Source organism: Macrobrachium rosenbergii, chromosome 22 (genome assembly GCF_040412425.1).
Source record: "Macrobrachium rosenbergii isolate ZJJX-2024 chromosome 22, ASM4041242v1, whole genome shotgun sequence".
In the NCBI taxonomy this organism is placed as follows: domain Eukaryota; kingdom Metazoa; phylum Arthropoda; class Malacostraca; order Decapoda; family Palaemonidae; genus Macrobrachium; species Macrobrachium rosenbergii.
In genome coordinates, this window is record NC_089762.1 from 5,011,934 (window position 1) to 5,036,209 (window position 24,276).

At 39.6% G+C, this 24,276-nt stretch overlaps 1 protein-coding gene across 1 annotated transcript in view; it reads left to right on the forward strand.

Moving 5' to 3' along the window:
• The window catches only part of vih (ubiquitin conjugating enzyme vih), a 38,661-nt gene that overhangs the window by 2,494 nt on the left and 11,891 nt on the right, over window positions 1-24,276 (forward strand). The window contains exons 2-3 of the mRNA XM_067124181.1: window positions 6,817-6,931; window positions 13,454-13,658. Coding sequence (XP_066980282.1) covers window positions 6,817-6,931; window positions 13,454-13,658 — 320 coding nt within the window. The remainder of the gene's footprint in view (window positions 1-6,816; window positions 6,932-13,453; window positions 13,659-24,276) is intronic.

Below are 24,276 nucleotides of genomic sequence, written 5' to 3' on the forward strand. Positions count from 1 at the left end.
CTTACCATTTCCTCCAAATTATAAAATGTATAGGATAATAGTTCAGTATGCTCTAAACCTCCTCAAAAACCACTTGCCCTGCCAGTTTCCATAAAATCATTGGCTGCCAGTTTTGCAGTGGTGAAATTAATTTTTATGTCCTGTATTGACTTTCATCGAGTCACGCGGCATCTCCTGTAGGGTAAACAATCGGGCATGGCACACATCGGTGTTTGAATTTTCACTTTTCACTTGATATTTAATTGGGGAAATAAAAAGAAAACTTTCAAAAGATTGAAGTTTCATTAACAAACTGAGCTAGAGGATGCCTACGAACCAAAATATGTATGTGAAGTCTTCCTAAAATAGTGTTGAAGGCAATTTTGAATACAATATGGCATCCTCCCAAATGCTGATGCAACCTGAATGGCAATTGGACACTTCCATCCCAGCTCTCATTTAACGGTATACTGAACACTAATTGCGGATGCATGTAATGTTTATTGATATTACTCAAGATTTTAGGGTAAAACTTTACAATAGTTGTGCGGCCTGGTTCCTGCCAGTCTCCGACCAGACAGGTTACCACATTTGAGGGCAGGGAGATTCCCCCGTCCCCGGCCAGGTCAGGGCACGTTGCCCTAAGTTAGGTTAGGTAGGTAAGATCTGGTTAGATCAGGACCTGGCATTACAGAAAAGGTTAGGTCTATTTATGTATGAGAAGTCTGTCCCGGTCGACGACTGGCAGGAATCAAACCGTGCACGTTTTGTAAAGTTTTACCGATTTTAGTTGTAATCAGCGCGATAAAACAGTTTGTTGCCTACACTAGCGAAAGTATGAGACATGGAATTCCCGTATGTCATGTGGTCGAACTGAAATGCATTTTTACCCGTAATCCGTGGTTTTATCCTTACTGACATCACAACTGAAGTGCCACAGTGCTTATTTGATTGTAATTATACACATTTTGTTTTTAGTTCACCTACAATGCCACTTGAAATACATGAGAATGTTAGTTTACAGTGCTTAATCCATCAAAGTAGCGAAACTGTGGCGAGAACAATTTTCCAGCCTTATTGTACATCTGGCTGCCACAAACATCCCAGAGTGGACAACACTTTAGTGAATTGTTTACTATAGAAATGTATTTTGTTGTTAGGATTTTTCATTTATTTAAGTCCATATTACTATGTATATTTCTGGGTCACGTAATGTGTTCATTTGAGTGTTACCACTTTGGCAAAAATGCAAGAAAGTTGAGTATGACAATTTATTGACTATTGGTAGGAGAGTCAAGATGCCACGACGTCAAAATACAGGACTGAAATAAAGGTTTTAAATCTAAAATTATTACTTAAAACACCATTATATTTGACAAAACTTACACTGTGTACAGGCAATCCCTGGTTACTGGCAGGGGTTCCTTTCTGAGGGTGTGGTGATAACCGAAAATCGACAATTTTTGGGGCTTATCAGTGTCGAAAAGTGCCGATTTTCGGTTACTGGCACCTCTGTTAGGTATGTATCGGCTCCGATACCCAATTATCAGCAGAAATCAGAAAATTTATTTAAGCTCCGAAAATTGCCAGTTTTCATCGCTAGACAAGCGCTGTAAAGCCAGGTCACTGTTAACCAAGCCCTGCTGTTAACCGGGGACTGCCTGTGTGTGATATACATATTACACTGTATGTAATGTATATTAATAAATAGAAAAAAAGATAGGAAAACACGAAAAATAGCTACATTGTAATGTTCATAGCAAAAGCGTTGAAATTTGTCTCAGAAATCTGGTTTGTTCCAGGAACGAATATTTTCAAATGAATTATAATGAACGCGTTACTCTATACATTTACTCACTTTATAACCTTATTCTGGTGTGTAGCTACCTAATTATTTAAATATTATCTAGTGCTCTGGTGTCCTGAAAATTCGCTAGAGTTCCCCGCCCAACCCTCATAGGCGCTAGCATTTACCACTGATGTCAAGAAACGGTGTCAGCGTCTATGGGTACAAATATTTTGTGCAGATTTAACAGAGGAAATGAGCAGTTTCTTTACACGCTTAAGTCACTCGGCAAATATCGAGATGACGTCACTCGTCCACTTTTAAAATGTTTTAAGTAAAAGTTTCAAGAGCGTCATGGCTGGTAAGTTAGCACTGCACATGGCTAAATCTTAATGAACCTCTGTTTAATCGGAAATATGCCATTATTTCGTAATATAGGAGAACAACAGTTACTTTGATAGGAGTGTAGAGGTCTCGGCGTGTTGTGTAGAGGCGGCTCAAATCACACTGATTCTGATGGGGGTGCATTCAAATACATATTCTGGAAGTTTCCAAACAACGGAGGAATTACACAGTGTGTCATGGCCTGAGCGTTTACCCTAGTTCTTAAGATGGCTGTGCCATGGCACCCTGATCGCCCTATTTTCTGTTGCGGATGGTTTAAACCACGCCAGTAGTGTGCGCATTTGCTCTAGGTCACGCCATGGACCTACTGATTTTTTAAAATCTAACCAGTCAGAATGAGTTAGAACAGTATGATTCATATGTTGGCTTATACTAGCACTCGGATCCATATGCAGTCACTCCTTCCTGTCTCAGCATCTAAATGGAAGCTCTGTGACATGAAGTTTTTTACTTGTACAAACTGGAATGAATCGACAATGTAGAAACTCTACTGTAGATACCAACACCAAGGTACCTGTGAAGTCTTACTTGTTTTGAAACAGTAAATGAAAGGTGTTCTGAAAATTTTTCTGTTTCTTGACATAATTAAATGTGTTTATCTGCTGCCTCCCAAATCCATGTTAATGTCCTAGCTGAGTACAATACATTTCTGTGACCAGCACACAAACGCTTGAAGAAGGCTAAAGAAAATTAGAATGAAATCCAATAATTTTAAGAGTTTTGATGTTCATTGTTGCTTTAGGGAGGCAACAGGGCGACTTTAAACTTGTTTATCGGTTCATTGTTGCTTTAGGGTGGGCCGGGGGGACTTTTAAACTTATGTATTTTAAGGGTTTTGACGTTCATTGTTACTAAATTTAGGCGGGGTTAGGGAGACTTCTCCCCCCCCATGACAGGTCAGGGTATGGCATTCTGAGTCAGTTTAGGAGGGTAAGGTCTGGTTAAATTAAGGAAAGTTTGTGACGGTTAGGTCATTATTAGTGCTGGAAAATGTGTTCGAATGGAAACTTCATCTAGTCCATGTGTTTGATGTTCAGTAGTACTGGTGGGGATGGATGTATGTGTCTGGGAGTGGGGGGATGGGGTAGAAGGTGCCCCATTCCCCTGGCCAGGTCAGGGCATGGCACCCTAAGTCAGGTTAGGAATGTAGGGTCAAGGCTAGAGACCCTAGGAAAGGTTAGGGCAATGTGCTTTCATTAGGTCATAGCCAGTGCCCAACCACTTGTGCAAATGGAAACTTAGTCCATCTGATCTGTATTCTTCCGTTGTGGTCAAGATTATAGAATGATGGGATAACACTCCCAAAATTAAGAAGTCACACTGATCTGTGTTCTTCCATTGTGGTCAAGATTACAGAACGATGTGATAACACTCCCAAAGTAAGGATTTCTGGAAGGCCATCCATATGATTTTGTGATCTCGCGCTTTTTTTTTATGCTTTCTGGTTCTTGATCGCTCTTTGTGTGTTCTCTTAGGCTAAGAATATAAAACAGCTGTTCAAGGCCATAAATTGGTAACAGCTTTACTTTTATCATTTCTATCAGTCTGTATAAAAACAGTAGGTTTTGTGCATTATTTTGAAACTAGTGCTATTGTTGGCAAGTCGCTCCCATATTTAGTTGAAAATTTGAAAGTAAAATTTTAAAGCAAACAGTCATTATCCCTTTCGTTCGCTATCTCAAATATACAGCACACGTGAACTGTGACCTTGTACATTTTTACAACTCGAATAATCTTTCATTACCTTATAAACCAGTACTATTATTTTTGTGATCCCGATTTTACTCATTCTTGGATGTATTCCAGGTTCCTGTTCTTTCTGGCTCCCCTTGAGCAAGCATTTAGTGCACATTTTCTTTAATAGATGGCAGTGTACAGTAAACTCCCCATATTTGCGTTCTTATGATTCGCGGATTCATGTATTGGCGGATTTCTCTGTGGAACATATCTGCCCATTCGCAGTACTTTTCACTGAGAAATATTCACTAATTACTGTATTTTCATATCATTTTCATTACTAAATGCACTTTTTGTGATAAAACTATTAAAATACTAAGGTATGAGCGTTTTTAGAGGATTTTTCTTGTGTTTAAACTATAAAAATGGGCAGTTCTAAGTGTTTTTAAAGGGGTTTTAAGTATTCATGGATTTTAGCTATTCGCAGGCGGGGTGCGGTACACATCCCCCACGAATACGGGGGGGTTTACTGTACCTTGTTTACTGTTGTGATGGAGCTTCAGTGTCACATACCCAAGCGTTTGGTGAAATAAATTCTTATTTTTTGCTGTCTCATCCTTCACAATCAAAGCAAATGATAAAGAAACTACAGTACTAAGGGATTCAGAGCCGATGAAACATGGTATTTCGGCAACACATTTTCATCAAAGCATCGGATGAAGGTGAAAGTGGGCAAGTGTATATTTTATAACCCTACCTAATTTTTGAAAGTATTATTTAGCACCTAAGTTCAATAGTTCTCGTACTTATCAGAGTAAAAGTGTGTTTCCTATGCCAGAGCCATCAAAATCGCAGGTCAGGGTTTTGAACACAATAGTGATGTTAACCTATGACGTCATGAGGCTCCACCCACAGCGAAGAGAAGTTTACATGTGGGGAAAACGTCTCTTCACTGTGTCTCTGCCCACTTGCTGATGACATATTCCCTAATTAATATTAGTACCCATCCTAGGTTCAGCAATATCAATGATGGTGAGTATTCTCAGCAATTTTATTATTATTATTATTATTATTATTATTATTATTATTATTATTATTATTATTTTGTGGAGGTTTCATTACAACTTCCACAGCAGTTGTTGGGACTAAGTTGTTAGCTTGGAATTCGTCCATTTTCTTGATATTCGCATTGTTTCTACTTTACAAATAATTCAATGTATGTAATTCATCCACATAATGAACCAGTCTATAGCTCATTTGTTAGATCTACATCTGAGGGCGGGAATACAAAAAGACCATCCGTCTTGTTTTACCTCAGGTTTCGATACTATAGACTTCTATTTGCAGCAAGTCAGGAGCGGTCACTAGAAGTAGAATTAAAATGAAAAGCAATGATACCTCATTTCCCTCAGTTGTTAGAGGTGTAAAGGTCAATGCCATTATTTTATTTCAGTCAATGTAACCCATTGCTGTTTGTCTTTGTTTTTTTTTTATTTATATCATACAGCACCCTAAACAGCGCTCGTATAGCCTACTCACTGGAAATAAAAGGTAATGGTAGGGGTCAAGATTTTAAGGTCAAGCTATTATTTACCTACTTAATGTCAATCAAATGTAACCTGATTTATATTGATATGCATGGAAATGAAAATATATTGAAACTGGTTTAAATGAGGAACATATTGTTATAATCATCATGTTTTAATAAATGTTAAACGTTCTAGATATACAAATAAAACGTCTAACACTACATAATTTATTTACAAAATGTCTTCATTGTTACGCACGAGGAAGAGGTTGGGATTGTCTACCTGCCCACACTTCTGGGGTGGACAAGTAACTATTACCCACTATAGAAATAATTCCCTATTCACGCTACAGTAAATCTTGCCAAGGGTCTTCTCGCTGGTATACAAAGTGGCAAGCTGTAGCACATATGCAGTCTTGCAACCACGTGGACAATTCCAAATCCTGCTGGCCATTATCGAATTTTTTGAAGCCTAGACTGTAAGCATATCTATTCACCACTTACCTGGTGGATGGGCGGAGCCTCATGATGTCATATTATGTTTACGTCACAGATGGTTTTAGGATCCTTGTTTGTGATTTTCTCGGTTCCGGCATCAGCGACTTCATTTTACTCTATAAATACCAAAACTATCAAACTTAGGTACTAAATAATACTTGCAAAAATTAGGTAGGGTTGTAAAATATACACTTGCCAACTTTCACCTTTATCCGATGTTTTGGTAAAAAGTTGTTGCCAAAAAACCGTGTTTCATCGGCTCTGAATCACTTAGTAGTGGTTATAAGTATGAAGACCTAATGAATTCAGATGAACGTGAGAGCAAATATTCGTCTTCAGGTTCCAGGGGAAGTTCAAAAGTTACAGCAGTGACATGGGATTGACTACCATTCAGAGTGCAGATATGTTGGAAATTAAAAAGCAGTACCATAAAGAAAGCCTGAACCATTATTGAATGTAACAATACATTGGGTGGCATTCTTAACTTTTTACATGAAATAGAAATACTAAAAATTTAGTGTTACTTCAACCATTAAATTCAATCTCTCTTTCTGTAAATTTTGCATAAGATAATACCATAAATTGTATTAGTAATATTGCATGATTCAAAAAAAAATTTTTTTTTTTGTGGCTTCAAGCTTTTGCCTTCGCATGTATTCACTGTTTTTCTACTACTCTTTGCAAATAGAAGTTATGGATGTGCAGTGTTTACCATCATATCTTACATCATGTTGTCAACTTTGTACAAGCACCGACTAGTGCACAGCCTATTACAAAGTGCTTTGTAAGCAAAAGTATTAGATGATTTAAAATCATGTTGAACATCACAAGTCTTGGTTATTAGACTGTGTGAAATAACAAAAGTGCCTTAGCTGTCATTACTGTATTGATATCTGTAGATTTAAGTTCTTAGACTGGATATACAATATTAATATTCTTCCAGACTCCAGCATGAACTCATGACCTTGATGATGTCTAGTGACAAGGGAATCTCAGCTTTCCCAGAAGGAGACAACCTGTTCAAATGGATTGGCACTATTCATGGTCCAGCATCAACTGTAAGTTAAATTTTTTATTCTATTATTATTATTATTATTATTATTATTATTATATTATTTATATAAGTAACTTACCAAGTAATTACACAGCTGTTGGTTCCTAACCTACGACAGCTTAAAAATTCAAAATTCACTCGGCGGCGCTTCTATCGTTTGTGTGTAGGTGACAAGGTCCTGCCCACTATCCGGGACACAAAGGAACAACTCAGCAGAGAGCTCAGTTTGTTTCCTGCTGGCTTCCAATCAACATCTTTAGTTTTTCGCAGCCAACTTCATTGCTTTTTGGGATTTTTTCTTTGCTTGGTCTTGGTGAAGTATTCACAATTTTTTGCTGTTGTGGTTTTCTGTCGTTATTGGATTATTTGTTAGTTAACTTTAGGATTTTCCTCAGTTAACATGTCAGATTCTAGTTCTAGTATTTGCTTTCACTCAGAGGGTTGTAAAACTAGACTAAGTTTTCTTACAATTCTCATACTAAATGCACTAAATGTAGGGGACAAGAGTGTAGAATGGATAATACTTGCTTAGAGTATCAGGATTGGGAGGGGAAAAATGGAAGACCTTAAAATCTCTCTTGGAGAAACTAGAGAGAGATAGAAAGAGGAAGGCAGCCCTTAGGGCTGAGAATAGGGCTAGTACGGAATCTGCTCCTTTTCCTGGTATAGTGGAAGATAGGACTGTTACTTCTCCAATTCCTCTGCTTTCTCCCGCCCTAAGTCTTCCTACTTTACCACTAACTCCTGATCCAGGTTCCATACCACTGACTCCTGATCCAGGTTCCCATGATTCCGCTCTCCGCACCATTGCTAGCCTCGAATCAAGGTTCGATCAGAAGTTTGGCATATTATCTAATACCATTATGGAGATGGGATGTGCTATTAAAGCTCTTATGGAGAAAAATGTGATTAGTGACAATGCAGTGAAAAGTGACAGTGTTGTGCATGTTGAGGAGGTGGCTGTCCATCCCACCAGTGCTCATAGACGAAGGTCCCTGTCTCGGATAAGTTTTGGCAGACAGTACTGTAGTCTTACGCTTTGGAAGTCTGGTTTTGGATATCTCTTTACTCTCTCTGAAGCCCAGGGTACAGGCAGTGGTGGGAAGATATGCACCAGCAGTCAGGATTCTAATCCATCTTGCAGTCTTCTTCTAGCACCCTGTGGGTTCAAAGGGAACTGTGGCCAGGCCTTCGGGGGCAACTACTCCTTCGTGTCAATAGGAATCCACCTCCAGGCAAACTGAGACATGGTGCTTAGACTTCTTGCTCTGGGAAAGGGAGTAAACCTTTCCAGCTCTTTTGTCTCTGCCCCTACCCTCTACCATACTTGCCGCACACTAAGTTGGCTTTGATGCCCCGCCCCTTTGTAAGCAAAGGTGGTGATTGGAATACAGCAACTGTTCGTGTGGCTATTAATTTGAGCGTATTGAATGCGCTTGCAAGTACTAATTCGAGTTGTTTTTCCTGTAGCAGTCAATTATAGTCTAAAGAAAAGAAAAAAGTATGTCAAATTATTAACACCTCTGATTAATATGAGAATATGATTGCAGTATAATTCAAGTAGTCAAAGTCAAGGATTTTACACATTTGTGAATGCAGTCTGATTCGTTTATCTTCAATATCTGGTAAATATGTAAAAGATAGGTCAAAATCATGTCAATCATTAAAGTCATTTAAATATGGAGATGCTATCTAAAATGAATATAGTAGTCTCAGTGTCCAAATAACATGTTTACTGCTTAAAAAACATGCAACTTATGTAGGGGGGCAAAATGATCACTTGAATAGCCAGTTACTGAAATTGGAGGGAATTTCAAATGCAGTAGTTAGCCTAACCGAGCTAACCTAGAATAACAAGAAACAGCTGTCAGCACAGTAACCATTCTGAAATTCTCGTCATAATTGAGGTCTTCCACTATCTCCGTAAGCAACATGATCAGGAATGCGAAGATATTTTAAAAAGGACTGCTGCTGCAACGGGAATATCTGTCCACTCCGTTCAGCAAATAAAGCAACACAAGCGTGGAGAAATGTACTCCCCACCCCCTAGGACCAGAACATCATGAGTAATGGGAGCTTTGGATAATTTTGATAAGGATTGTGTACGCCAGGAGATAATGGCTTTTTACGAAAGAGGTGGAATTCCAACAGTCAAGAAATTACTGGAAAAGGTGAAGGAGCCACCTGTGAATTTCCCTGGTGCTTATACATCCTTTCTCAAGCACTTATACATCCCTTCTCAAGCTTTTTAAGGAAATTGGGTTTCGCTGTAAAAGTTTGAAAGTGGCAGGAAGTTGTTAATGGAAAGGAACAATATTGTTCTTGCAAGAAATAAATATCTAAGACTTATTGATGAAAACAGAAAATCCGACACTCCAAGGCCAGAAATATACGTGGATGAAACATGGGTCAATCAAAATGAGTGTGTGAACAAATGTTGGTCATTACCCGATGGAATTGTTGGTCCAAAAGTGAAAACGCGAAAAGGAGCTAGATTTATCATAGTGCTTGCTGGGGGAGAAAATGGATTCGTACCTGGAGGATTGCTAATTTTTCGATCGAAAAATGGTAACAAGGGTGATTACCATTACAGTATGAATCATACATGCTTCCTATCATGGTTTCAAACACAGCTACTGGCAAACATTCCAACTCGGTCTCTCATTGTCTTAGATAATGCTTCATATCATTCCAAAATATCAAACAAAGCACCTGTCAGCAGTTCAAAGAAAGCAGAAATTGTCTCCTGATTAACCTAACACAATATAGCTCATGACCCTTCTTTTACCAAATGTGACTTCTTGATGTGGTAAAGCAGCACAAGTACCTACGGGAGTATGAAATTGACAAAATCGCTCGAGATGCTGGCCTTAAGGTACTTAGACTTCCTCCTTATCATTGCAGATTCAACCCCATAGAATTGATTTGGGCACAAATAAAAAATGAGGTTAAGAAATGCAATTCAAATCAAAATCAGACTTTGACAAATGTTGAACATACAACTAAACGTGCAATAGACAGAGTAACAGCAGAGGACTGGAGGTCGTGTGCGTCACACAAGAGAAGTGGGGGAAATTTATAGAAGTGATACAGCACGTGACCATCTAACTGAAAAATTGAGTATAAACATCACCAGTGACAGTGAGGAGTCAGAAAGTGATGATTGAGGTAATTGCTCTACTTAAATGAAATGATTAAAGTACCAATGACAAATGAATTTGTTATTTTGAGGTATTGTTTGATGTATCCAATGATAAACCAATTTGTTTTCTTTTGTTGAGTCAATTAAATGTTTGATGTATCAGGATATATATTTTACCTAAATATGTTTACATATAATTGCAGCAGGTTTCTGACCTAAAAAGATTGTTAGACTGGGTATAACACACCAAAACTTATAGTTATCTTTAGCAAAATATAAAGATGGCAACACTGACTTACTCAGTTAAGTTGTCTACAATGAGCGAGCTGTCAGAATCAGCTGATCACTGAGTGGCTGTTTATCTGAGCATTTCACCTCCCCACTGCCATCATGCATATTTTATGGTGTCTTATGATTCATATAATCATATAGCATATTTATAGGTATGCAATCGACAGTATATAAGTTATTATGAAACATGGCTTGTATTATTTGTTTTTATTCAATTCATATATAACATAATGCCCTGAAATAACGAATTGTTTACATTCGACAATAATTTTTTTTCCTTGGCTTCGATTTCCTGTAATATATATAAATTCTTTTTTCCTACGCTGAATGAAATTTTAATTCTATGAAAGAATTTCTAACTTTAGTTCTCCAATAATTAACGTTTCACATAGGAAATGGAAAGAGGAATATATCATATCAAAATATTTTCTATGAAAATACGGATAAGGACTTGAACTAATGAAGTGGGCGGGCCATCACCGCCAACTTAGCGTGTGGCAACTATAGGAAGGGAGGTAAGAAAATGAGAAGGTGATGCTGAGGCTGGCAGTCCCCCTCTCCAGCTTCCAAGGGTAGGATGCCTGTCATGCTGTTGAGCAATGAGGCAGAGCTGGGATTGAGGGCCTTGGTAGTCTTTGTCTTTCAGGGGAGGTACAGAATACCCGCTGAGGATCATCTCAAGTACCAGTACTGTCTCTAACCTACCCTCCAGGATCCCTGAATACTCTGGCCTTGTCAGCAGGGTAGGAAGAGATGTCGGGAAAGAACATGCTGGAAATTGTATGACCAGACTCTATGGTTTTAATGTCATCATTTCCTGTTGGAGAAGTCAACTGGTGGCAGGAGACAAGTTATTGATCTGTCTTGAACAAGTTTGACCTTCAGACTTGGTGCAAGTTGGAAACAGCATGGCCTGTGTTGGATTCTGTTAGAGAAGGCGACTTCGTGCTCTCTATGGAATTGAAGGATGTGTTTCCAAATGCCCGTCCATCAGTCCAACAGCAAGCACTTCTGCTTGTCTGTGATGGGACTGTGTTGCCAACTAATTCAGCTGATGCAAAACTGACAAAAGAAAAATTTTTTACTTTCTATATGAGTAAATCATTATAGCTATGCAGTTAAGCCCATCACCACACCATTTGACTTAGGAGACAGTTATGTATGTGTAAACTTATATGATTTAGATTATAGAAATGGCCCTGTTACAGTAGAATAGTTGTACAGCCCAGTGTTTTGGCGTAAGAAGTGAGAGTTGGGTCCAGTTGTCACAAATGAAAATAGTAGTTGCTGAAAGAACAATTGCTTATGGAGAAACTTCAACTTCTTTCTATAATTTGTTTTTGTAAATGACCATTTATTAGCCAGTTTTGATAATTAAAAAACATAATCTGCAATAAGGCTATAACTTGACAAATGAACTTTTTCATGTTTGTTTTTGTTTATTTTCATTTTAGTACAAATGTTGTATAGTACACCACAGAGATACATGTATTCTGATTTTGTAAATTCTAAATTTCATTGCAGACTTAAGGAGGAGATGATTTTTTTTTTTAATAATAATAATAATCTCAGATTCTGAAAATGCTGAAAAGTTTTGACACTGTTCAGTACATCTGCAAACAAACTCTCAGTGTCAATACTGCAAGGTAAATAGGAAAGAAAATATACCAGTTATCTAACTCAGTTAATTATGTTAGTTATGATTTTGTGTTTATTCACAATTTTTGTATGAAAAAAACTCAATGTAAGTGTCATAATGTCATTTCATGATTTTGAATAAAATAAACTGTTTATTATAAGCAAGATGCAAGTTCATATAATGATGCCGAAATTGAGTCCAGATCCACTCCTGATGTATTGACCTGGTTAGATTCCGAAGACCAGGCAGCCAAATTACCTTGAGAAAATTATTATCAGTGTTAAGAATTTTATTTACTTTAGATTACCATGCTGAATTGTTTTTTACCCTTTATAAAATGGATTTTTTTTTTTATTCAATCTTCAATGTTGTAAAGATTTTTTTTTTAGCTCACTTTTAATACTAATTGCTATTCAAGCCTAGGCTGATTGCCATAGTTCTGTTGAATCATCATGAATTTTTTCAGTAAGTTCAAGTAAATCTCAGAACACTATAGATTCCTTTCTTGTATTCACAATCATCATAGTAGGATCCTTATTTTGTCCTCACAAATCTTTTACTATAACCTATATACCTTTAGTATGTCTTTTGACATTCTATGATCCAGATATAGCAAATGACCAAATAGTGCTAAGGGCATTTACGCACACACTGAAATTGAATCAAAATCATCTCTGCAGTAAGAAGATTTTAGTTTAATGTTTATTCTATCTTTAACATAATCTGTTTCTTGTTATTAAAATATTCTGGGAGTTGCCACATTGGTGAAAGGATATCTCTCTCTCTCTCTCTCTCTCTCTCTCTCTCTCTCTCTCTCTCTCTCTCTCTCTCTCTCTCTCTCTCTCTCTCTCTCTCTCTCTCTCTCTCTCTCTCTCTCTCTCAAATGCAGAAAGCTGTGTACATCTTTTGTAAAGTAGTTAAGATTTCACTTTTCTGTATGAATATTAGTAATATTGGAGAGAGAGTGTTGTATGTTCAGTTCTCAGACTTCATGAAAAACCCTGTATATATATACTGTATGTCACAGTTCAGCACATTTGCTAAGAATCAGTAGCATTTACATACTTTCCTACCTTTATAGCCAATATAATGACAGGAGGCAACACTGTTAGACCTTAGTTGCATATCTATGGAAATAACATTTTTTTATTGGATCATATTTCTTTATATTTTTATATATAGTAGTATCTTTGAATATATATTTTCATAAAAGCGATGTTCTTACCCTTTAAAACAGTTGATTTTATACATATCAAAAATACCTTATTGGAGGAAAAGATAACACAAGACCTAAAGCTTTTCGTAACTTTTGATCACTTTAAAGCTTTTAGTAACTTGAACACATATTTAATTTCAATCTCTCTATTGGTTAAGATCGAACCTGTTAAGTTATCAGTAGGTGCACTTTATGAAGTGAAATACGAAAAGTAAGCACAAAAATTTTCTATTTACAGGTATATGAAGGTCTCTCATATAGGTTATCAATGGAATTCCCCAGCAGTTATCCGTATTCACCACCAACAGTTAAATTTGTGACTTCTTGTTTCCACCCAAATGTAGATCTTCATGGTAACATTTGTTTAGATATACTGAAGGAAAAGTGGTCAGCTTCTTATGATGTTCGATCAATACTTCTATCAATACAATCACTGTTAGGAGGTAAGTCTTGCATATCTAAGATATTTAATAAAGTAGGCTTTGCTGTGAACTTGTCTGGTAATGTACAATGTCATAAACTTAAAGAAATGTTTGAACTTTGCCTACGATAGGACTAAACTTTACTGATAATTTTAAGCACTGGTTACTGATGTAAAGAATTTAAACATGTTGTTAGTAATGTAGTGTAAGGGAACAGAAAGCATGTGGTATTAAAGAGGGTACTGGTTTTGCACTGTAATTACTAGGATGTTCAAACAGCTCTTTAAGTCATGATAGTACAATCAGAGAGGATGCAAAAAATGAATAGCATTGATGAAGGTTGCTTTAGAAATAACCTTTAACAAGCAAAGGAATAGAGACATTTTAAAGAAACAGGCAGCTGTATGCTTCAGTTCAATGAGATTACTACCATTTCATGTACCAAAGAACATTAAGATTCAGCTACTCTAGATTAAAGAAGCCCAATTAGGTGGGGTAAGAACTGTCAGTCAGTGAAGTAACTCCAGTAGAGATAAATTTGTGCCAAGTCTGGAGGGGAGCTTTTGTTGAACTTATTGGTTTGCAAAGTATAGCTCTATAAAATGTTCACATGGTGTTAAAGACCATTATCCTAGCTGAATTTCGATTTAGGGAGGAAGGTGATTAAAATTGGGTTCATTTAATAGTCCTGCTAGTTTTGTGTGTGACCCAGGAGTAAGCAGATTACCTGTATTATTAAAAAAAGAGTTAGGGATCAGATACCCATTGAAGAAGCATTTAGAGTAAGAAAGAGAAATGACATTGTTCATATACAAAACAGACTTATCAGTCTTTACGCATAGGGAAAATCTCAAGCACATAACTGGATTCTGTATGAAACTTTAAATCATGGCCCATGAAACTTAGCTGCGGCCCATGAAACGTTCAGCCATGGCCTGGTGGTGGCCTGTGTTGATGGTACGTATAGGGTTGCCAGACGTACGATCATGGCTAACTTTAACCTTAAATAAAACAAGTAAAAAATGCACCGAAGTTTCGTCAGCGCAATCGAGTTTTCTGTACAACGTATAATGCTGTATAAAACTGTCCTATGAACGTCCAGCGGTTTGGTTGCTCCCCAGATGCAGTCAAGTTAAGGTGTGTCACATGCCTCTGGCAAGTGCTGCCAGACGCACGATCCACAGCTAACCTTAACCTTGAATAAAATAAAAATTACTGTGGCTAGAGGGTTGCAATTTGGTATGTTTAGTGATTGAAGGGTGGATGATCGACACCAATTTGCAACCCTCTAGCCTTAGTAGTTTTTAGGATCTGAGGGCGGACAGAAAAAGTGCAGACGGACGACAAGGCCATCTCAGTAGTTTTTTTTTTACAGAAAACTAACAAGGTTTGGTGGCATCAGTGTATTAGCTAATGGGGAGGCTGCCTGACCTCTCTTCCCCCTCACTTACACCGTGATACGCCAGTCATCTCTTAAACCGTCTTCTAGCATAGAAGCCGGTTTTTTACACACTTCCTGTTCATTCTTCACCTTGGCGTCCTGGTTTTTCATTCTATTTTTGTTTGTAATTCTGTCATATTTATGTTTATCTGCGTGTATTTGCATTCTAGATGCAAACCCATGAATCATCTAAGAAGGCTCTGCCTCAGAGAAAATGCCCTGCGGTAGGGTCCTCATTTCACTGGTAGCAGATGCAGATTAAATGGTTACAATATAAGTAACCCCGTTCAGAGTGTCATGATTGGTCTCCGGGGTAATGGAAGCGTTTTGATAAGAAATACAAGAGGAAATCGGCTGTTCCGTCATGGGAAGGCATTATGCCTCCAATGGCGTCGAATGCCACCATTCCTTCTTGTTCTTTTTCTCCTTCACCAGATTTGCCTCTTGTTGCATCATCTCAGAAAGATTTTACTCCTCGTTCTTCCGTTACTCTGTCTCTAGATAGATTGAGGAAGGGTTCAGAAGATCTTGTGATTAATTTAGCTGCCTCTGTTCTTTCGAGGGAGTGGGAGGCTTCCCCCCTCATGAGAAGGGAGGCAGCTCCCCCTTGTACTGTTGTTTGTTTCAGGAATAGATGCGGAGAAGCTAACCAAGTGCTGGTCATCATTAGACCTACCAAGGGAGCCCACATTGGGGGCCCACTGCCCCACTTCTTTTGTCTTCCCATCTCCCAGTGTCTACCGCTATGTCAGTCTCTACACCTGTGGTGTCTGTGACTGCTTGCATTGCTACTGCCACAACATTCTTGGCCTACACCATTCCTTCATCGACTGTGTTCTTACCATCGATTTCCGTTCTTGGGCTTTCTGCGTCTGTTCCTTCCAACTCCTTTGTTCAAGCCCTGGTGGGGAGAGTCAGAAGTGCTCTTCTGAAGAAGTTTGGCCACTCAGATATGAAGAAATCAAAAAAGAGATGTCGTAGATCTCTGTTTCCTTGTCTTCTTCTCATTCATCTTCATTGTTGTCTGTTCGTCCATTCCACAGAGGTGTTGGAGGGAGATGGACTTCATGGCCCAGATCAACAGGCCCCCTTTGGATTCCCACTCCATTACTCCTTCATCTGGAAGGAAGGCCAACCATCTGTCTCTTACAGTTAATTCTCAGTTGGCTAATCACAGCTGTATTGAGTTTGTTCCTGGTTGGTCTTCAGCTATTTGCCATTACGGATAGTCATGGGTCTGTCAAGGTTCACGGCTGTATAACTACTTTAGCTGCTGATGAGCACCGCCCAGTTCCCGATTCTTGTGCTGCAACTCACTCAACAAGAGCAGTCTCCTCTAAAAGCCAGAGATTTACAGATCGGACTCCTCCTCAAAAAGTTGGTCATTTCGTCGTCTCTCGCTCATCCTGCACAAGAAACGAGGGTTAGGACCACGGCTGTTAAGACGACAAGGCGGCCGTCAAGAAGTTGACATCACACCCAAGGGAACGTTCTCATGGTCAGGACTGTTCCTCTCTTAGGCCAAGTAGTTCACAGTCTTGTTCGTATGGCTGTGACCATTCTCCACGTAACGATAGTCCTTTACAGTTGTGGCATCAACCATGGCCATCCTCTCCTTTATCTTACAGTCCACGCTCTCATTCTCATGGACAGGACCGCTATCAAGACAGTTTCTCTTCTCATTTATTAGAATGATATATACCCAAGAAAGTTTTAGGCCTTGATTGTTCTTATGCTCCAGTGCTCAAGAAGGATGCAGGGAATACTGGTGACTCAGTTGACAGGCCGGATCGAGAATCTTGTGGCCCGAAAGCAGAAGGTCCTCTCCCTCTCGATGCAGACAGCCAAGAGCTATTAACAACGCATGCAAAAGTTATGGAACTTATTCGTGGGTACGGTGAATTAGCGGAAGAGACTGACTACCAGTTCAGATTATCTTTCAGGTCTTAAAACCCTTGTGGGGCCCAAGAAAGAAACGAAGACATCATTGGGTTTGCCATGTTCTAACCATGCTGACTGTGTTTGTAACCAAGTAAATTCTCTTGTCTCCAGACGGGACAATTCTCTTTGGTCTAGAAGGTCATTTAAGGGGAATGCCGATGCCATGAGGCCCCATTATAAAGTAAATGACTGTTTCTACCTTGTGATTGAAGGGATTTGCTTCAAAATTTACCACTTATTATACAGCTAATGATGAAAATTATCTCGGGAAATTTAGAAATTCGACCTTAAGTTCCCCCCCCCCTTTTTTTCGGTTGAAAAAAATCATGGCATCACTTTTCAAAAATAATATGCATAAAACAAAAAAAAACTTGCACTGAAAGCGATTTTTCTGACGACAAAATGAGGATACATAACTACACTCTGAGTTATAGTACACCAGTGATTCTCAACTGCTGTGAGATTATTTCAGTGTGTTGCGAAACATTGTCATGGCACATCAGAAATTACAAAAAATGGGTGTAGAATTCGGTTGCACGTGAGTGAACAGTAAGACTTTCTATCTAAGCAGTTTGGTGATATGGACAGTTATCTAAAATTAAAATACAGAAACCCCCTGTATTCGCATTCTCACAGTGCGCGGACTCACCGATTCGCGGATTTCTCTGTGGAACATATATACAAATTATTTGTGGAAAATTTGCCCATTCGCTGTATTTTTCACAGAAATATTTACTAATTGCAGTATTTTCATATCATTTTCATGACTAAATAAGCTTTTTGTGATAAAACATAAATTACTCAGGTACCCAAGTAGTGCTCGAGTTACGATAATTTGCCTTACAATAATTCGATTTTGAGATGGAGTAAGCAATTAATACCAATACGACAATATTTATAAAAAAATTTAAAAAAATAGCAGGGGCAGGTAGCAGCGTACAGTCAGGCAGTGAGAGAGACCAAATTACAATAGACCAACTTCTTTTCCTCCATTTCTTTATCCCATCTTCTAGTTAAAAAAGTAAAAGAGAATGAAAAAAGAATTGTTATAATTAATTCACACCACCTGTGCACCTGATATCTAACCCCGTCTCCTATGATGCTCCTGATTGTCCATGGATCAGCCAGTCACAGGGCTGGAAATTGGTCAGTCTGTTCCAGCGGTCACCGAGTGAACATCTACGCTATGACCTCTCCTCGGGAAATATTTCTTTCAAAAGTTATAACTTTCATTACACTTCAGCTTTACCCGAAGAAAAGTAGTCTTTCTCAGTTTCATCACTAAGCATCGTCAAGCCAATGGTTTAAGGATTATAATGATATATATGAATTATGTACTTCAGTAAACTTAATACTAAAATATGTCTTGTATAATGAAGTAAACATGAGGCTATTGTATGCGCGCATCCCCGCTTATTTTAATATTCTTAATCTTTTGCTTGTTACTTTCATATTGATAGCCCTACCTATAATTTTTTGGTAGCATTGTCATCCATGACATTTAAGCTACGATATTGTATGAAACACAAGACGATAAATGATAATTGCATTGCGATGTCATGTAAGGAATGAAAGAATATATTTTACATCAAAAATTCTGTGTATTTCCCTATACAGCTAACCCCCTGTATTTCACGTCCTCATGATTCGCGGACTCACACATTCGCGGGTTTCTCTGTGGAACACATCTACCCATTATTCGTGGAAAATTCACCTGTTCATGGTATTTTTCACTCAGAAATATTCACTAATTACTGTATTTTCATATTTTCATGAATAAATGCATTTTTGTGATAAAACTACTAAAATACTCAGGTATAAGTATTTTTAGAGGGTTTTTCTTGTGTTTAAACCATCAAAATAGGCAGTTCTAAGTATTTTTAGAGGGGTTTTTAAGTATTCGTGGATTATAGCTACAGGCAGTCCCCAGTTATCGGCTGGGTTCCATTTCCGACGGCGTGCCGATAACCGGTTAGCGGCGCTGCCGATAACCAGTTTATCAACAATGAAAATATGGTTATCGTCGTCGCTAGACAAGCGCCATAAAACCGGATCGCCAGTAACCAAGGCTGCCTGTATTCAGGGGGGGGTTACGCATCCCCCGTAAATACGGGGGGTGGTCACTGTCCTGTACATATTTTATCATTAAGTTTACTGAAGTATATAATTCATATGTATCATTGTAATCTTTAAATAATTGGCTTGATGATGTTTAATGATGAAATTTAGAAACACTACTTTTCTTTGGGTAAAACTTAGGACGGGCAGTCCCCAGTTATCAGCGGGGATTCCGTTCTGAGGGTGTGATGATAACCGAAAATCTGTGATTTTTGTGGCTTTTTTGCCGATTTTTGCGGCTTATCAGCTCCGAAAAGCACCAATTTTCGGTTAATGGCAGCTCTGTTAGGTGTGTATCGGTGCCAATACCCAGTTATCGGCAATGATAAGCGGAAATCGGAGATTTTCGGTGCCGAAAATTGTGATTTTCATAACTAAACAAGCACCGTTTAACCGGATCGCCGTTAACTGGGGGACTGCCTGTACAGTAAACCCCTCATATTCGTGGGGGATGTGTACTGCACCTTCCATGAATAGCTAAAATCCACTAATACTTAAAACCCCTCTAAAAACACTTACAACTGCCTATTTTGATAGTTTAAACAAAAAAAACTCAAAAAATGCTCATACTTGAGTATTTTAATAGTTTTATCACAAAAAGTGCAATTAGTCATGAAAATGATATGAAAATACAGTAATTAGTGAATATTTCTCAGTGAAAAATACTGCGACTGGGCGAATTTTCCACGAATAATGTGTATATATATTCCACAGGGAAATCCACAAATAGTGAGACCACGAATGCAGGGGTTTACTTTAATACAGTGCCTGTTCTAAAGAGTGGCATATCTGCAGACTGCAGTAACCAAAGACCAATTTCTATCTCCTTGTGCTCTCCAAAGTTGCTGAAAAACTCATTAAGCCACTATTTTAAGTATTTGAATCTAAAGGATTGTTAGCTGATAGTCAATATAAGCCACTATTATAAGTATTTGAATCTAAAGGATTGTTAGCTGATAGTCAGTATAAGAAGCAGTTAGGTACCTGCAATGCTCTTTTAGACTTGACATGCCATTTGCAAGAGAACCTTCATAAGGGTTTTGAGTGCAGAGTAATTCAAATAGATTTTAGTGCTGCTTTCGATTTAGTAAATCACAAGCCACTTATTTATAACTTCAGAATCTTGGAGTGGGTGGATATGTTTTAGAATTATATTTATAACTTCAGAATCTTGGAGTGGGTGGATATGTTTTAGAATTACATCATGATTTCCTTACAGGTAGGTAACAGCAAGTTGCTGTTGATGGGTTATTTAGTGAATGAAGACCTGTTGTGTCTGGGGTCCTCTGTTATTTGTAGTGTATACAAGTGATGTGATTGTTGGCCTTGAAAACAAGGTTGTTCAATGCTGATGAGGCAACACTTGTGGGTGTAGTGAAGTCTCCACTAGTGAGAAATGAAGCTGCCCTCAGCCTTTTATCAGGCATGGACTGGATCAGTGAATGGTGTAGTCAGTAGGGTAAGAGGCTGAACTCCAGTAAAATGAAAATACTATTGATTAGCAGATCCTATACAGATTTTCCACCCCATCCTCCTCTTCAGGTGGATTGTACCTTTGTTGAATGAGTCTGAAGCTTTAACTATTCTAGGTGTAACTTTTGACTCACATCTTACTTTTGAGACATTTAATGAAAGTTTCAGCAAAGCCACAAAAAAAGTTAGGTATTGTTCATAAGGCCTCATATATTTATAACAGCACTAAAATCAGTGCAACCTGTTTTAGGTCATTTGTCATTCGTTTACTAGAATACTGTTCTGCAGTGTGGATGTCTGCTTCTGCCAGAGATTTGTCTCTTTTAGATAGAGTGGTTTGTGGTGGTAGGTTTCTGTTTCCTAATAATAGCAGGTATAGGTTGGACCATCGAAGGATGGTCTGTTTGTCACTTTTTCATCAGTTGTACTTTAACAGAGATCTTTCATATTCACAATCGTTCCCTGATCCCATTTTCCTGCCGAGAGCAACCAAATTCGCTGAACAGCAGCACCAATATGCACACCGTTGGAATGTGAAATAGCCTCGCAGAGGATGCTGTGCAATTGGGACTTAGAAGTTCAAGCGAGGATTCAGTGCATTACTACCCTAATACAATTCAACTTGTACTTTGATATTTTACTTACGATTATTTCATATTTTACTTACATTTTTATTTATTTATTAATTTGTTAAATTATCTGTATTTCTAATGACTGATCTCTTTCTGTATTTCCCATTACAGGCAGTCCCCAGTTATCGGCAATCGGATTTTCTGGTGCTTGTCTAGCGACAAAAATCGGCGATTTTCAGCGCCGATAACCAAAAATCAGCGCTGAATCACAGATTTTTGGTTATCGGCGATTTTCGCTTTTCATCACACTGTCGGAACGGAACCCCTGCCGATAACCAGGGATTGCCTGTACCTTCTGTTACTGTTTTCGAATGAGCATCATATTCTTTGGAAGCTTGAATTTAAAGTCAGTGGCCCCTGTGGCGTGTTTGCTCCTACACAATATACAAACCATCGGTCCTTTACATTAGGAATTACTTACAGCAAAGCTGGAAATGGCTGTTAAAACTCTTGAACAAGGTGTTTAGGCAGTAACTGCCACCTGATAGGCGGGAGTCCCGCCTGCCCAAATGTAAACATTCCAATTTGCTTTGGGTCATCATGCTGTGCAGATGTGTTTTCGAAGTTCTCTGCCTGATTGTCATTAAGCTCTTCTTTCGTGGTGGGATCTTTTGTGTTGTGTTTGATATTGTTTAAAATACAAACCCATGTTTTTGATAGCCTTGTGGTAAGGTTGTCTTTCCCCAGCATGTTTTGGGGTTGGCAGCCAGGGCCATAAATTTTCACTCCCCTATCATTTGGGCCTCGCCCTCCACTCCTTGTTCAGGAGCATGACTATAACCTTTTATATCTTGTGTGAGTGTTGCTCTTCTCTGCCTGTGCCATGGGTAGCTTTACCGGGAGGATCCTTATCAGGAGGGGATTGGTTGTTGGGTGTCATCGGAAGGTTATTTGCCTTCGATGGCGCCCTTGGTGACTGCCCCTTCGTTCCTTCTGATAGCTTCCCTTGTGGCTATCTCTCCTTCGTCTTCTCAGGCGCCTCCTCTCGCTTCGAAGAACATTCCCCCTCAGAGTTAGAGGAGTCTCCCTTACTAATCTTTTTTGCTTTTTTTTCCTCCAGGTTTACAGCGACATCGTAAGGCGCAGCTAAAGTTCGCCTGTGGCAGGAAGGCTGCCCTCATACAGTGGATACTTCACTGACAACCATGGTGACGGTAATGGCTAAGATCCCCACGACGGTGTCAGCAATGTGCCCTGACAAGGGGGACCAACCACTGTTTGTTTTCTGGCACTCCAGTATGCTGTGCCACTGCCTCCTGTGGTCCTGTCTGCTTCTGCTGTGCCTCCTGCCCCAGCTGCCTGGTTGCCCATGTCGCCACTGCTGATGTTCCTGAAGCTACTACCGGCCTGGCCACTCCTTTTGTGCTTCCTGCCTCAGCTGCCCTGGTTGCTCCTGTTGCTTCTGGTGTTCTTGTCACCTGGGCTGCTCCCATTGCACTTCCTGATTTAGCTTCCCTGGAAGTTCCTGTGTTTCTTGACCACTATCCTGTAGAAGATGTCAGAGAATAGATTGAGGAAGAAGTCCTGAGAGATATAGTTGTCTTCTTTAACCTTATATCGTGGACTTCGTCTTCTGCCTTCTCCTTTTCTTCTTCTGAGGCTCGTTGGCCAAAGAAGAGGAAGGCTGTCTCTCCCTCCCCTAAAAAGTCCTGCCATGGGGCTTCTAAGGGCCTGCCTCCCAATCTCTCTTCGGCTCTTCTGGCCTTTGGGCTTGGGAACCAAATCACTTACCCCAGGTTCTTGCATTTCGGGAGTTGCGGGCACGCAGACTTCGGTTTGCGCTTCCGTCGCCATTCAAGGGGTTCTGCTCCTAGACTGGTGCTTTGTCAAGCTACACCGAGTGCTTGAGAATCTTCAGTCTTGTGCATCCCAAACCAGTGTTGGAGAGACCTCCCACCATTTTGAGTGCTTAATCAGTTCCCAACCTGGTTTCTCGGTCCCGAGGGTTCAAGCTCCTGGAGAGGCAAGGAGGAGGTTCCCTTCAGAGGTCCTGCAGGAATTCTGAGGGACTACCTCTCTTTGGAGAGGCAGTATGTTCTTTCGTTTGGCTCTACCCGGCCTTTGGGGTTGGGAACCAATTTGCATTCCCATTGGGGTTTCGGGGGCCTTGAGTGTGTGACCTTTCGAGGCCATGCTGTAGATTCCAGTTCTTAGAAGTCTGCATGTAAGACTGATTCTGTGCTTGCCCCTCCTTGGTTTTCTTTGGAAGCCGAGAAGAGCTTACTCCCGATGAATGTTCTTACGAGATTTGGGGGTCTCGCCGAGCACTCAGCCTTTGGATTCCTTGGGATTGCAAGCACTCGACTAGCAAGTCATCGAGCATCCGGGATTCTGCGGAATCTCAGGCACTCCCCAAACCAGTACTAGGGAGTTCGCTCTCCAGGCTGGTTTAGGCACAGGTGTCGAAACATTAAGATTTTTCAACACTTCCTGCCTGCTTTGTTTTGAGTGCTGCCTGCTCACCCAGCCCCTGATCGCGTTTCAAGACTGGTTCAGCTTGCTCGCCTGGTCCTGATCAGCTCGTGGTTCAGCTTGCTCGCCCAGCCCCCAATTGTGTTTACATGATAGGCTTGAGGTTCTCCTTCCTTCAGGAGACTTGGCTCAAGTGAACTTTCGCTCTCTTCAGGTTAGCACTTCGCCGTGGCGGTAGCGCCCTCCTTTCTCTGTGTTGCTGTCATCACCTCTGGTTGGCAATCACCCATGGTCAGCCTTTCTTGCCAGTTCTTCTAGCAGGACAAGTAAGAGTGCTTTTCTCTTCTCCTCTTCCCTCGAACCCTTACAGTTGCTGCCAGGGGATGTCAGTTGGATAGAGAGGACTCCTATGAGTTTTGTTTCTTATTGGAGTTCCCCTACAAGGATCTATGTCCTGGGCTCAGTTCTCAGATCAGCTCACCATACATCCGAGTAGTCGAGGATGGTTTTCTGGGTTTTGACAAGGTTATCCCTCCAAGGAGAAGAGATTGGGAGTGTTGTGCCCCAGGAGGACTCGAGGGTCTTCTTCAGGATGCAGACACCCTCGATTTTCTTTTTGCAG